The sequence below is a fragment of the Nomascus leucogenys genome, chromosome 10, assembly GCF_006542625.1.
Source record: "Nomascus leucogenys isolate Asia chromosome 10, Asia_NLE_v1, whole genome shotgun sequence".
NCBI lineage: Eukaryota > Metazoa > Chordata > Mammalia > Primates > Hylobatidae > Nomascus > Nomascus leucogenys.
Window position 1 is genome coordinate 84,320,095 of NC_044390.1, and position 14,311 is coordinate 84,334,405.

The following is a 14,311-nucleotide window of genomic DNA, read 5'->3' on the forward strand; positions in this document are numbered from 1 at the left end:
CACACCTGTAATCCCAGCACTTTGGGAGGCCGAGGCGGGCAGATCACCTGAGCTCAGGAGTTCTAGATCACCCTGGGCAACATAGTGAAACTCCATCTCTACTAAAAATTCAAAAAATTAGCTGGGCGTGGTGGTGCGTGACTGTAGTCCCCGCTACTCGGGAGGCTGAGGCAGAAGAATCGCCTGAGCCCAGGAGGCAGTGGTTGCAGTGAGCTGAGATCACACCACTGCACCCCAGTCTGGGCAACAGAGCAAGGCTCTGTCTCCAAAATAAATAAATAAATAAATAAAAAGAATAAAAACAAAACAATGTGGTGTATCCATAAATATTTAGCCATTAAAAGGAATGAAGTGCCAATACATGCTACAAAGAGGATGAACCTTGAAAGCGTGATGCTGAAAGAAACCAGGCACAGAGAGCCACCTTGTGTGTGATTCCATGTATATGAAATGCACAGAACAGGCAAATCCAGAGACAGAAAGCAGACTGGTGGGTGCCACGGGCTGGGGGAGGGAAGAATGGGGAGTGACTGCCTAATGGGCACGGGGGTTTTATTTTAGGGTGATGAAAATGTTTTGGAACTAGAGGTGGAGGCTGACAACACTGTGCATGAAGTAAATACCAGTGATATGGTTAATTTCATATTAGATGAATGTCATCTCCATAAAAAAAAGTCAAAACAATTTCGCGGGGGGGGATTAGGAAAAAAATAGCCTAAAAAGGCTCCTGGAGCAGGCAATACTGGAAAGAAGGTTGAGAAACCTTGGGGTGGAGGACAGCACAGATACTGGGCACAGAGCCCTCTGCACAGTAACAGACACAACTGGGAAAATCGTCCTACAAAAACTGATAAGATTATTAAAGAATCCTAGGATTGCGAGATTATAATGGTTTAGAAATAGGAAAACCATAACTTTCATTCAAAGTATGAATTTCTCCCAAATTCAATAACTTGAATATGAACATTTCTATAAGAATTCTTTCATTTAAAAAGTAGGTGGAGAGCTGGGCACAGTGGCTCATGCCTGTAATCCCAGCACTTTGGTCGGCCTCCCAAAGGCCGAGGCAGGCAGATCACTTGGGGTCAGGAGTTCAAGACCAGCCTGGGCAACATGGTGAAACCGCGTCTCTACTAAAAATACAAAAATTAGTCGGGTGTGGCGCCACACGCCTGTAGCCTCAGCTACTCGGGAGGCTGAGACACAAGAGCCCAGTAGGCGGAGGCTGCAGTGAGCCAAGATTGTGCCACTGCATTCCAGCCTGGGTGACAGAGTGAGACTCTGTCTCCAAAAAAAAAAAAAAAAAAGTAGGTGGAAATTCTTTTTTTCTCTTTCTTTTTTCTCTTTTGAGATAGTCTTGCTGTGTCACCCAGGCTGGAGCGCAGTGGCGCCATCACAGTTCACTGCAGCCCCGACCTCAAGCAATCTTCCTGCCTCAGCCTCCTGGGTAGCTGGGACTATAGGCGCAAGCTATCACGCCTGGCTAATTTTTAAATTTTTTGTAGAGATGGGGGTCTTGCTATATTGCTCAGGCTGATCTCAAACTCCTAGCCTCAAGCGATCCTTCCACCTTGGCCTCCCAAAGTGTTGGGATTATACAAGCCACTGTGCCCGGCTGGAAATTCTAACCATGCAAGGATTCTATAATGAGACTACCTAGTTCATTCTCCCAAAATTTCTCCTTTCTGTATTCTGTGCAACTTCCTTCCTTGCATTTACTAAACGACGTGTAGCTCTTCCCACTCCCAAAGACTTGAATCATTGTTCTTAGTTTTTTTTTTTTCTTAATTGCATGGCCAAATAGGAAGTAGAACTTCCTATGGAAATACTAGCCCACTTTAAACTTAATGATGATAATAATAATAAAAAACAAACAAAACCATTGAGAGGGGCACCACTGTATAAAAACCCTAAACTCTATGGTGTTAGCCTAGCAGTCAAGTGGGAAGGAAACACCTCCTGGGGAGGCCGGAAGGCTGGAGAGCTCTGTTTGGGGATCAGACTTGGTAGAATTGTGGCTTTCAGTTTGCAAGCTGGAACCACTGGCCCTGCAGCCAGTCTAGAGAAAGTAGCCAAAAGAGACAAGGAATACAGTGTGTAAATTGCTCTTTGTTGTTTATCACCAGGGAAGACAAGAAAAACAGGAGTGAAGCAAAAATGTGCTGGTTTGAGAACTAAAATGGAAAAGAGACTGAAATCCCAGGTGTCCTATGTGGAAAAGGCCACTGCTTCTACACACCAACAAGAGAGGAAAATGAAAATCGGCCGCGCAGGTAGCTCACGCCTGTAATCTCAGCATTTTGGGAGGCCGAAGCAGGTGAATCACTCAAGGCTAGGAGTTTGAGACCAGCCTGGCCAACATGGCGAAACCCCGTCTCTACTAAATATACAAAAATTGGCTGGGAGTGGTGGTGCACACCTGTAATCCCAGCCACTTGGGAGGCTGAGGCACAAGAATCACTTGAAGCCAGGAGGTGGAGGTTGCAGTGAACTGAGATCACGTCACTGCACTCCAGCCTGGGTGACAGAGCAAGACTTCGTCTAAAAAAAAAAAAAAAAAAAAGCCAGGTGCGTGGCTCACACCTGTAATCCTAGCACTTTGGGAGGCTGTGGTGGGTGGATCACAAGTTCATGAGATCGAGACCATCCTGGTCAATATGGTGAAACCCTGTCTCTACTAAAAATACAAAAATTAGCTGGGCGTGGCGGCACACGCCTGTAATCCCAGCTATTCGGGAGGCTGAGGCAGGAGCATTGATCGAACCAGGGAGTCCAAGGTCGTGCCACTGCACTCCAGCCTGGGTGACAGAGCGAGACTCCGTCTCAAAGAAAATCACCGAACAACAAAGGCCCATTAAATGCCTGTAATCAGCACTTTGGGAAGGCGAGGCAGATGATCACCCGAGGTCAGGAGATTGAGACCAGCCTGATGATTGACATGGTGAAACCCCATCTCCACTAAAAATACAAAATTAGCCTAGGGTGGTGGCACGTGCCTGTAATCCCAGCTCCTTGGGTGGCTGAGGCAGGAGAATCGCTTGAACCCAGGAGACAGGTTGCAGTGAGCTGAGATTGCGCCACTACACTCCAGCCTGGGCAAGAAGAGCGAAACTCTCAAAAAACAAAAAAAAATTTTCACTTAAGCAGCGAGCCTCACCTTTGGTTAATATCAGATGAAGGCAGCCACAATAAGCCACGTTAAGTCAGGGGGAAGGGAGAGCCAAGAGGTGACAAAGCTGGCCACGATTACTGGCACCAACAGGTTAATAGCCTGCTAAGCTTTAGAGGGAATTATTGCCAGAAGAATCGCAAGCTTGTTGTACACATAAGTAAATAAAAGTCTTGGACAGCCCCCTAAAGCTGCACCCGGCAGGAAGTGGAGTGTGAAAGTTGGCCAGCACCCCGGCAGGATGCACCCGACACCCACTTCTGAGGAGACCAGAGAGGATGAGATTTGAGGAAGAACTTCCCAGAGGGCAGGGAGTTCCTCCAGGAGAGCAGTCAGGGCTTATGCAAGAAACGTCACCCCCGGCCATGACAAAGGCAGGGGTCTTAACAAGGTCCCCGCGAGTGGGATTTCATCCCTGCTAGAGACCAGCAACTTCTGTTTCATTCTTTCTTTTTCTCAAATGGGAGTTCTTATTGCAGCTGCCGTCCCTGCTTCACCTCTTAATGGGAATTGGGGGTGGGGGATCCCGGAGGCACCACGCTGGGCTGATGGAGGGAACTTGCACGGCCCAGGGAAACTGGGCTGAGTAGGATGCAGGGACTGCGGAGGGCTCTGGGGGTGAGGCACACACGTCGGTGCCCACCAAACCTTTTCTCTTCCTTTGGGGCGCACAGGAAACCATTTGGCACCTCCTCTGGAACGAAGGCATGGCCAGGCACTTGAGATCTGGCTGTTGAGGCAGACGTAGTGCACGTGACCTACAGGGTGAGGTCTGCTCCCCGCTGCTGCAGCCATCTGCGGTGGAGACCGTGAGTGTACACAGGCAGTGCCGTCTGAAGGGAACTCCGCTGCCTCTATGTGCTACTGAGGCAGGGGTGACTGAGCCGGAGACTGGAGAAATGTGTTCGTCCCCACGGACAGCCTGGCTTAGCTGTCCGTGGCTGTCTCCTGCCGCGGAGAAGCACACTGGAGTGGCCCATGCAGTGGACCAGAGCTTCCACCCACACTGTGTTCTGTCTCCTTTCCTAGAACACAACTGGACATTTCCCGCCTCCGTGCAAAATGAGAGTGGACATAAGGGGTGCCACTTCCACACCTGGCTCATGGAAGCTCCCAGATGGTCTCGGCCCTCCATGCTCCCCGCTACTTCAGGCTGGATAGAGACGGACGGCTCAGGGTGCTCTGTCTCTGATGCCTGCATGAGGGCTGCCCTGCTAGCCCATTCCCCTGCCCAATATTATGGAAGCAAAAAAGTTCTATGGTGTTTGAGCCATTGTTGCTTTTTGGGTCTATTTATTACAGAACTAGCATAGCCCTAATACAGTCATTGCTACATGACCATAATACATGTATTCTATAATTGCACATAATTTTATTCACCGAAGGGATGTCCTTTACTTTCAAGATTCTAAATTTTTCAGAAATGCAACATTCAAGGTTAAAGTTGCTGCTAGACCAAGGCTAAACCATGGCGAGGTAGTTGCTTGCGCCGGAGAGTGTGGGTGTGAACAGCTGGAGCTCAGTGGTTCCTGGCGACTCAGGGACCACCTGTATTCCACATCCGGCTTTCCACCCACGCACACGCAGTATGACCTGGGTTTCCCCTTTATACAGTGGAATGCTAAGTGCCTACACCCTAGCCGGGGTCAGCCAACTATGGCCTGTGGGCATCATCCCGCCTGCAGCCTGTTTTTGTACAGCCCTTGAGCTAAGAATGTGGTTGACACTTTTAAAAACAGAGAACATGTGGCAGTCTGTACGCGGCCTGCAAAGCCTAAAATCTTCACTACCTGCGTCTGCCTTATAGGATTGCTGGGAGGATTACAAAGAGTTTATTAGGCCAGTGCCCGGCTCAAAGTTAGCATGCCACACGAAATAACAAGTACAGTACAGCTATTCACGTCTCCAAAAAGCAATTGTCCCACATCCAAATTTTGCATTTTGTCCAGTTGATGTCTCTCTTTCCCTCCAAAAAAAAAAAAAAAAAGACAAAAACATGAAGAGCTGCATCTTGATCATCATGGTCACAGATACTTTTCAGTTAAAAAGTTGCTGGTAGTCTGAGTTCACTTACTTGGAGTATGGACTAAGGAGGGGAAAGCAAAGAGACACGACATCAGCAGCAGAAAGCCTGCGACACGGCAGCTCTGCTGTTTTCTCCGTGGGGAAAGACCGGAACACTTACAAATTAGAACGGGACTTTAAGTAGATAGTATGCAACGGAAAACTGAGCCAGCAACTTAATGCTGGTTTTCATTAAGTACAGCAAACCAGTACTTAATACTGGTTTTCTCAACAAAATCATTTTGCTGTGTAAATGCGCTTATAATGGGGATCTGTTATGAGTCTCAGGCAGGCGACATGAAAGCCGGCCTTTCAAAATCTGATTAGGTGGATAATGTTTGCAAACATGACGCCTGGCAAAACCGGTCTGATTCTAAGGTAAACTCATTTTGGACATAACTGATTGTCTCACTGAGATAGCTTTTCAAAGCATGTCTGCAAGCATCTGACCCCCAGGGATGGTGCGTGCGTGTAGGGGAGGGAAATTCCACGGTTTAATGTATCAAGATGACACACACGCTGCACACTTCTCTTAGAAAGTCACGACGCACAGTGCTGTGCATTACAGGTATGGAGAAACACCACCATAGAGTCAGTTGACTTTGTTTAACCTATAACCTTTTTTCCTCCCACATAGTAGGTAGTAACATCACACAGAAACAGTGGTCTGGAGACATTTTGGACACATTGTATACAGCGCAGCCATTCAAATCAACGGCAACAGAACGCACGAAGAACCTGGTTTTCTTTCAAAGCATGAGCAGTTCTCATTTTACAACATGTGTTTTAACATAATTCAAAAAGTGCAATCTTTGCATGACAACCAGATAATTCTCAAAGGTTACTAGTGAGCTGATAAATTAACGTCTGGCAAGGAGGTCATGGTTTACAGGTAGGCTGTCCGCTCACCAATGCTCAGAAAAATTCAGCGGAACATACTTTTCATATTTAGATCCAAAGAGAGGTGAGAGACATTCTACTCAAGTCATGGCTGGGCTTTCTGTCCTGAAACGAAATTGGGCAGGCCATTTGCGTGGTTTCTCTGGATAAGTTCCATTTATTAATCATTGTACAAAAAAACTTGGCATTCATTTGGAGAGAAAAGAAGTTGCTATATCCAAATATTTAACATTTTAACATTGTGAAAGTTCAACTTTTATAACAGGGCTTTTTAAAATGGAGAAAAGTTTTGGAAAATTTTTAAAAAGAAACTTATGATTTATTAGAGTACAGGATCCAAAACACGTTTTTAGAAAAATATAAAGTGCCCAAATACCAACTTACACAGGTGATACAGGCTTCCTGGAGCCCTATGAAGCATTCATGAAGAAAGACATTTAAAAACAGTCTAGATACATATTTACAGCTGGGTCAGTAAAGGTAAAACCATCTTTCTTGGCTTTGATGTGTCTAAGAAAAAAGGAAATCAATCAAACCAGAAAACCAACAATTGCAACTCTCGGCATGCTCAGGTTCTTATTAATGCATCTCATTCATATTAATTAATCCCATATTATCAAACTTTCCCCTTTAAATGAGAGTAGTGTACAATCCTCCCAACCTCGGCGGGCCAGGTGCTGTGAGTGGTCACATTTCCAGATGCAGGTTCAAATCCTTTGACTTTGGATTTGACTGATGAGGAACATGGACAGTGGATAATAGCTCATTTAGGCTGGAGGAGCCAGGGGCCAAATCCCCATCTCTTTCTAGTAACTGCTTAAAGCCTTCCCTTGCTATGAAGTGGTCTCAGGTGGCTTTCCAAACCTTGGTCACCCCAGGGTTTCCAAAAGGTAAACAAGCAGCAGGCATTCAACATGGGTGAGAATACTGCATGCAGATGGACAGACAGGTGCACAGACAGGGCCCTAACGCCCCATTCACTAGAGCAACTGCATTATTTTAAACGTTGAGAGCAAAGTAACTAGGTTCTAACTTCAGAAGTTAGCTTCTACCAATTAATGACAAGATTAGCTCGCTTGAGAACTGGCAGGCCGAGAGTTGGGAGAGCTCCAGAGCTGCACGAAGGCGTGCAGTTACTCTGGGCTCAGTTACTGAGAACTTCGGAAAAGAGCCAGTGCTGTCTGAACACACGGTCAGGCTTTCCCAGAAGACGCCACAACAGGCTTCATCCTGCTGCCGTCAGGACCCTGGCGGCTTGGAAAAGCAGATTCCAACACACATATCTCCTTTCACCCAAGTCCAACACTCTTCAAATGAAAGACATTCTCTCTCTTTCTAACCTGCCACATTCGAACAGGCCTTGAAGTGACTCTAAGGAATAACAAGAGGTGTGAAACCACTTTTTTTCCCTTCAAAACCTTTTTTTTTTTTAAGGTTCATTAAATTTTTTTTTTCCTGATTACAAAAGCAAAACCTCATTTTTTGGTCTTTGGAGACCATGGTGTATGACTTCTAAGAGCAAACATTAACATCAGATTTGTATGTCTCACTACAAAAAGAACCCATCACTGATGCAAGACCTACTCATGATACTGAAGTAGATTTTTTAAATTAAAAAATAAAGTAGTCATTTAAAATGGAGGAATTGTAGATGAGTATGGAAAAATCCATTCACAAAGTTCACTATTTGCATTTTCTCAAAGAATTGTATGTAATAAAATAGAAAACTAATGATTTATAGAGATGTGCATAAACTCGAGAGAGGAATACGGAAGGGAAAACTGTGTTATAGTCCCATTTAAAATTAAAAAAAAAAGATAAAACACTTGAAATCTGTGTTTCGCATATTAGAAAAAAATAAATTCAAATGATTCTAATTACCATTAGCTTGTTAATGTCTCCATCTCTAAGATGCTGCCAAGATAGCACGCAACTTTACCTCTGAATATGCAACTAAATTCAGGGTAAAAAGACACACAGTCCTCACTCGGGACCGAACATGTTCCACAGAGAAATCAGAAGGAAATTATTGCAAATGCATAACCCCATCTGTCCAGCCAAGGAAATGTTCTGAGACAAATGCAGACAGACGGGGGAATGGAGTGAATACAAAGAGTGATTACAGGAGCGTCGACTGTGAGACCTCATGAAGACAGAATGTCACAACTGTCACCACAGGACAAGCATACAAGCCATGCCACTGACACAGTGCCTTTCAGATTAATTCACTAGTGTAGGCGGAGAGCAACATTGTCTTTGCAGCTGGGGAAGAGCACACGGTATTTAAACTTAGTAGGAGGCAACCAGCACTACTGGTGGAGTGGCTTTCCTGGTGCAGCGGGTCCCGAGGGCTCCGTGGAGACGTCTTCTTCCGGAGTCCCGTTCTCTTGGAAGATAGCAGCAGCAGCAAAGGTGCAATGTCCTCTCTAGACTTTACTCATCTATGTTCTCTTTCTTTGCACTGTAAATATTCTGCACCGTTTCATAGACAAACTCCAGATCTTCTGGATACCGGATCTCCAGCTCTGCGTTTGGGATGTAGTGAGTGCCAGTAAACTCTGAGAAATAGCGTCCCACGTCAGGGTGTGAGATTTCTTGAGGCTCCACGTTATATTCCAAGTTTTCTGTTGGTAAAGAGGCACACGGGCATTCTCATTACAATGTCCATTGCTGCCACACCTTTCATCCAGAGAACCTCCCATCACCCCTTCCAGGTGGCATTTCTGGGGTGAAGGGAAGACTGAAGATGTTTATGGAGTCAGGAGAGGGTAATGGGAAAAGCGCAGCAAGTGGAAATCAGGAGAAGGTGGGTGGTGGCATGGGTGTCCCAAGAGCTCCCCACGGAACAGCAGGATTTTCCTCATCTCTGAGCAGGATGTCTGGCTCCAGCAAAACTCCAAAGGTCTCTTGGGGACTGGCAAACTAGAGACTCAACAGGTCTCTCTGACTGGACAATGGGACAAGATTATCCCTGCCTGCTCTTTTTTTGGCAGTGGCTAAGTTTCTGAAGTTGCTATGTCACATGGTGACAAGTCTCGTACCTGCCACCCCTCTCCTCTATTCACAGGAGCCCCTCACGCAGACCACACTTTCCACCCAAGCTCTTTCCAACACTGGCCCTTAGCTTCCAACAGCGAGCAGCCTCTTTCCAGGGCTGCTGTGAGACTGTGGGACGAATGGAAGGTGGCTTGCGCCTCCAGACCCCATGTGGATATCAGATGTTATTATCTGTACCATCTCTTGGGAAAACCATGCTACCTCTTCTCTCTGTTCTCTATTTTGCCACTAGAGAAACAGAAAATAAGGCCGGGGGCAGTGGCTTACACCTGTAATCCCAGCACTTTGGGAGGCTGAGGCGGGAGGATCACCTGAGGTCAAGAGTTCGAGACCAGCCTGACTAACATGGTGAAACCCCGTCTCTACTAAAAATACAAAAACTAGCCAGGCATGGTGGTGCACTCCTGTAGTCTCAGCTACTCAGGAGGCTGAGGCAGGAAAATTGCTTGAACCTGGGAGGTGGAGGTTGCAGTGAGCTGAGATTATGCCATTGCACTCCAGCCTGGACGACAAGAGCAAAAGTCCGTCTCAAAAAAAAAAAAAAAAAAAAAAGAAAGAAAGAAATAGAAAATAAGACTGAAAAAATGGAAAAACAAACAAAAAAAAAGAGCCAGGCGTGGTGGCTCATGCCTGTAATCCCAGCACTTTGGGAGGATGAGGTGGGGGGTCATGAGGTCAGGAGTTTAAGACCAGCCTGGCCAAGATGGTAAAACTCCATCTCTATTGAAAATACAAAAATTAGCTGGGCGTCGTGGCGGGCATCTGTAATCCCAGTTACTTGGGAGGCTGAGGCAGAGAAATGCTTGAACCTGGGAGGCAGAGGTTGCAGTGAGCCAAGATCACACCACTGCACTCCAGCCTGGGCAACAGAGCAAGACTCCGTCTCAAAAAAAAAAAAAAAAAAAAAAAAAAAACAAAAGAGAGATAATACAGGCAAGGTATTTAAAAGGCTTGGTTGCCCACCTCCCCAGAACAATTGGAACAAGGTTCCTCCATGAGGCCAGTTAAAGGATGGTGCTTTGTGTGCCCTTCTTTGCCGCCCACGGAGGCCTGGCCCAAGACTGGGTGTGGCCCCTGATGCAAGAGAAGCCCAGCCATGCCCTCCATGACCTGGCACCGGAAGGGAGCTGGGCTGGGCAGATCCTCCTATTGTGACTGTGTCCCCAGGGCACCCCAGTTCCGATCACTCTGAAGCCATCCTTGGCACTGCCCATCACTCTAATGAACGCAAATGGGTCTATGAATTAATACCAGTAAGGCCAACGATAGGCTCACTGACACAAACAGTGTGGCCTATTATTTCTTAAACAGCTGGGTTAAACGTCCTGAAACACAAAGTCAGGGCATCAGAGGCCCTGCATCCCCAAAGTACACAGGATGAACGCAGGCATCTTTCTGAAGCACTGACTTTAACTGGTAGTCTTTGGGGAGAGGGGGAAGGAGTTATAGGACTCAATCTGCAGGGTTCTTTTTAAACCACAAAACAGGAAGAGCTGAAGAAATGTGAGAATATGTTGTTTTAGGCTGCTTCTGCAGACTGTGACCAGGGACAGAACTGTCTCAACAAATCAGTACCGCTGAGGAAGTTACAGACACGTCATGTGCAGAGATGAATGTATGGAGGCTGTTTACCTTAACAGTACTTATGCTAGAAAAATGGAAGAGCAGTGTAAACGTCCAAGTGTAGGTCACTGTGTGAATAAATGATGGCACATTAATTCAGCAAAGCAGGAGGAGGCCATGAAAATGAGCAACCTGTTTGTAAGATCCTCCAAGAAAGGTGGGGGTAGAAAGGCTGTACCACTTAGAAAGGGCCTGGAAGACCATGGATCAGGGGTTGCTCCATGACGTGGCACAGCGGCACAGAGTTTAAACTGGGCACTTACAATGTGCCAGACCCCACAGTGGTGTCACAGGCACCCCTGACACGTAACCCTGGAAGGAGCCCCCTTCTGCTGTTCCGTGGGCTGCCCAAGGATTTAACCCCAGACTCAAACCAAACAGTCCCAATCCAGGGCTGAAGGGAACCAGATGTAAGAAAAACCGAACAGTCAGGAGACAGCGGGCGGGGAGGGGGCTGGGTAGACTCAGAGAACGCCGCTGCCCCCAAAGGGACGCTCCAGCCCACGTTACACACAGGAGCCTGTAGTTTCAGGACCTCCCACTTTTCCCAGAAGGAAACTGAGTCATCCACTAACTCTGATCTCTCTACTGTCACCAGGTCTCTAGAGATGATTTTCTCTTGGGAAAAATCAATAAATGTTAAAAAACAAAATGCTGCAAATGTTTCAAAATGCCACTGGCTAAGATGCCCTTTCCTGTCCACCCACTGCTGCCACCTCCCTCTTCACATCCAGTAACAGGAGGAACCAACTAGCAAAGCATATTTTCCTTGAGGAGGCTTACGGGGACATGACCACAACCTGGTATCTTAACCAGGCCAGCTGCCAGGGCCCTGGCCTTTGGATTTTCTTTTCTTTTTTGTAGAGACAGGGTCTCGCTACATTGCCCAGGCTGTTTTCAAACTCCAGGGCTCAAATGATCCTCCTGTCTTGGCCTCCCAAAGTGCTGGGATTACAAGTGTGAGCCACCATGCCTGGCCATGTTTGGATTTTCTTGCAGAGCTGCACAGAAATAGTAGAGGGAGGGTAAAGAAGCTGGGAATACCATCGAGACAAAAATCCCCTTTGCTCTAAGGGAACCACTGTTACCTGTCATTGGTAAACAGGACATAGGTATCTGAAGTACAGAATTCAAGCAGGTAGTTTAGAATAACTGCTTTGTTGCCAGTTCGTCTGGAGCAGTTCTCATCTGGGGGCTCTTGCTACTAAAGCGACATCTGGTAAGGTCTGCAGACATTTTTGGTTGTAATTGAGAGCTGCTGCCAGCTTGCAGTGGGTGGAGGCCAGGGATGCTGCTAAGTACCCTATAACGCACAGGATGGCTCCCCACAAATGGTTATCTTGACCAAAATGTGACTAGTGCTGGGCTGAGAAGCCCTGCTCCAGAGACCCAGCCCTGTGTTTCAGCATTGTTCCCTTCTCCTCCACTTTTTCCTTTCTATGTATTATCGAGGAACAGCCTGGTGTTGGTAACATTCAGCTTCTGTTGGGAGGAGGAAAGAAGCGGAAACTCAGGTTATCATCCACAGATCTGCCAGGGCAACGTGACCCAACAGCTACTACACAGAATTCTGAACATGGGCCCAGAACAAGATGCATGCGAAGTCCAGGCAGGAACGGTGGGACACCAGGCAAGAGGTAAATGACAGTCCACGAGGGCGCTCCCAGCCCCGCTCCTGGCTGTTAGAGAAGAACAAGGACTGGATTTGGTGCATTTACTGGCCTGAGCTCCTAGCTTGCTAAGAAGCAGAACAGGAAGAAATTAACAACATAATGAAGTTGGCAACTACGTATTATGAAAGAAAAATAAATGCCAATCCACTAAGAAGATTTTCACAAAGTTTACTTGTAAGAAAAATGATAAATCTAAGTAACACAAAACTTAATTGAGTAAAACATGAACCAGGCACCACTTAAAAGTTCTGAAAAATCCTGAGAAATCTTCCTGTTTTCTCTTCAAGTTTTCAGAGAATCTGTCTGCTTATTTTAACGTTCAGCTACCCCAAAATATATGAATAAATACTATGGAAACACTACCCATGAGTCCTGTGTGGGCACCTGTCCTGTTCTGATCCAGTCCTCCTCTCCAAGAGAAAAGCACCATCGGTGCCAGTGTGTCTTTCCAGTCCTTCTCCTATGAGCACACACATAGGCAGCTGGATACCCTAAGTATACTTAAAATTTGGTATTGCTTTATGTGTGTGTACTTAAACAAAGCGTATTCTAACCACTCGCCCACAACTAGCCTATTCAATTGCAGCTTAGGATTCATTCCAGTCTGCATAGACCCCAGGCTACTAGAAGACTCCTTGTGAATGACAACTGTCTTGCTATTTTAAAGAAGGGGCCAAAGGCCTCCTTGTACACGTGTGGAGGGATCGAGGTGGAACTGCTAGGCTGGAAGAGAAATGTGTGCTTGAGATTTTTACAATTTGAAAGTGCGGGCCAAAGCACCCTCTGACATGTCTGTGCCACTTAACACCCAACCCCGCCCCCATGCAGGGGCTCCCCATTCACCTCACCACACTTGCCAGCAGGTACAGCTGGCCATGGACTCTGTGTGTGTGTGTGTGTGTGTGTCGGGCGGGGAGGACTGTATGGGTGGAAAGTTGAGTTTGGAAGTATCAAAGAAGTTATGGAAAAGGGAACCAACGTTTGTCGAGGACATGCCATGTACCAAGCATTGTACAGGTGCCTTACCATTACAGACAAAACTTAAGAACGAGATTTTCACATGGTAGTTGAATTCCTGGCCTTTCAATACGGCGGCTGACCTAGACTCAGGAGGCGGGACAGGAGCGGCACTCTCCCACCCAGAGCCATGAAAGTATCAAAGTGCGCCCCCTAGTGGGAACACAACATTACACACATGCAAGATGCCTGTCATCCCATTAGGGTTTAGGTGAGATAGAACACATTGGGGGAAGAATTCTCTTCATTGTACAAACTAAAACTATTTGAAGATGTCATATATGTATGTGATTTCTAATTCACTCTTCAACTCTCTGTGCAGAGCCAGTAATTAGAAAAGCATTTTGAATCCTGGGCTAATAGGATCACTGGAGTCAAAGGCTAGAAATTTAGATCAGGACAAGTGTTTAAAAAAATACATTTCATAAAAACACATTAACCCAGAAATGTTCAAATATTTAATATGTGTTTTTAAAATCTGGCCTCTCACTGGCTAAAAATGGGCAAATGTGAGCATAAAATTGTCCCATGTGATTGTAACACATTGAATAAATAAAAATCCAGGAATCTATGGCAGAGACAAGGGCAGGGGAGGAGAGATAGGGAGGGGGAAGGGAGAGGCAGGGAGGAAGAAGGCAGCTCTTGTTCATTGAAGTAGAGAGAATAACAGTGGTGGAAAAATCACCACTTGGCAATTCTCATATAAAGATTTAGGCAAGGATTTTCAAAAAGTGCCAAAACCACGATCTTCAAGGTCACTGGGGAACAGGATCTTTTTTTTTTTTATTTTTATTTTTTTTTATTGAGA

At 46.2% G+C, this 14,311-nt stretch overlaps 1 protein-coding gene and 1 long non-coding RNA gene across 3 annotated transcripts in view; one reads left to right on the forward strand and one right to left on the reverse strand.

Annotated features, from left to right (window-relative positions):
• Window positions 1–3,939, forward strand: part of LOC105740404 — a 38,501-nt gene extending 34,562 nt beyond the window's left edge. The window contains exon 3 of the long non-coding RNA XR_001116439.2: window positions 3,844–3,939. This is a non-coding gene — a long non-coding RNA (uncharacterized LOC105740404). The remainder of the gene's footprint in view (window positions 1–3,843) is intronic.
• A 1,890-nt stretch (window positions 3,940–5,829) lies between these two features.
• The window catches only part of FBXO21 (F-box protein 21), a 47,733-nt gene continuing 39,251 nt past the window's right edge, over window positions 5,830–14,311 (reverse strand). The window contains exon 12 of one of the 2 annotated variants that reach the window (XM_012510038.2): window positions 5,830–8,757. In XM_012510038.2, coding sequence (XP_012365492.1) covers window positions 8,567–8,757 — 191 coding nt within the window. In that variant the 3' untranslated portion in view covers window positions 5,830–8,566. The remainder of the gene's footprint in view (window positions 8,758–14,311) is intronic. The other variant, XM_012510039.2, reaches the window with a different exon arrangement.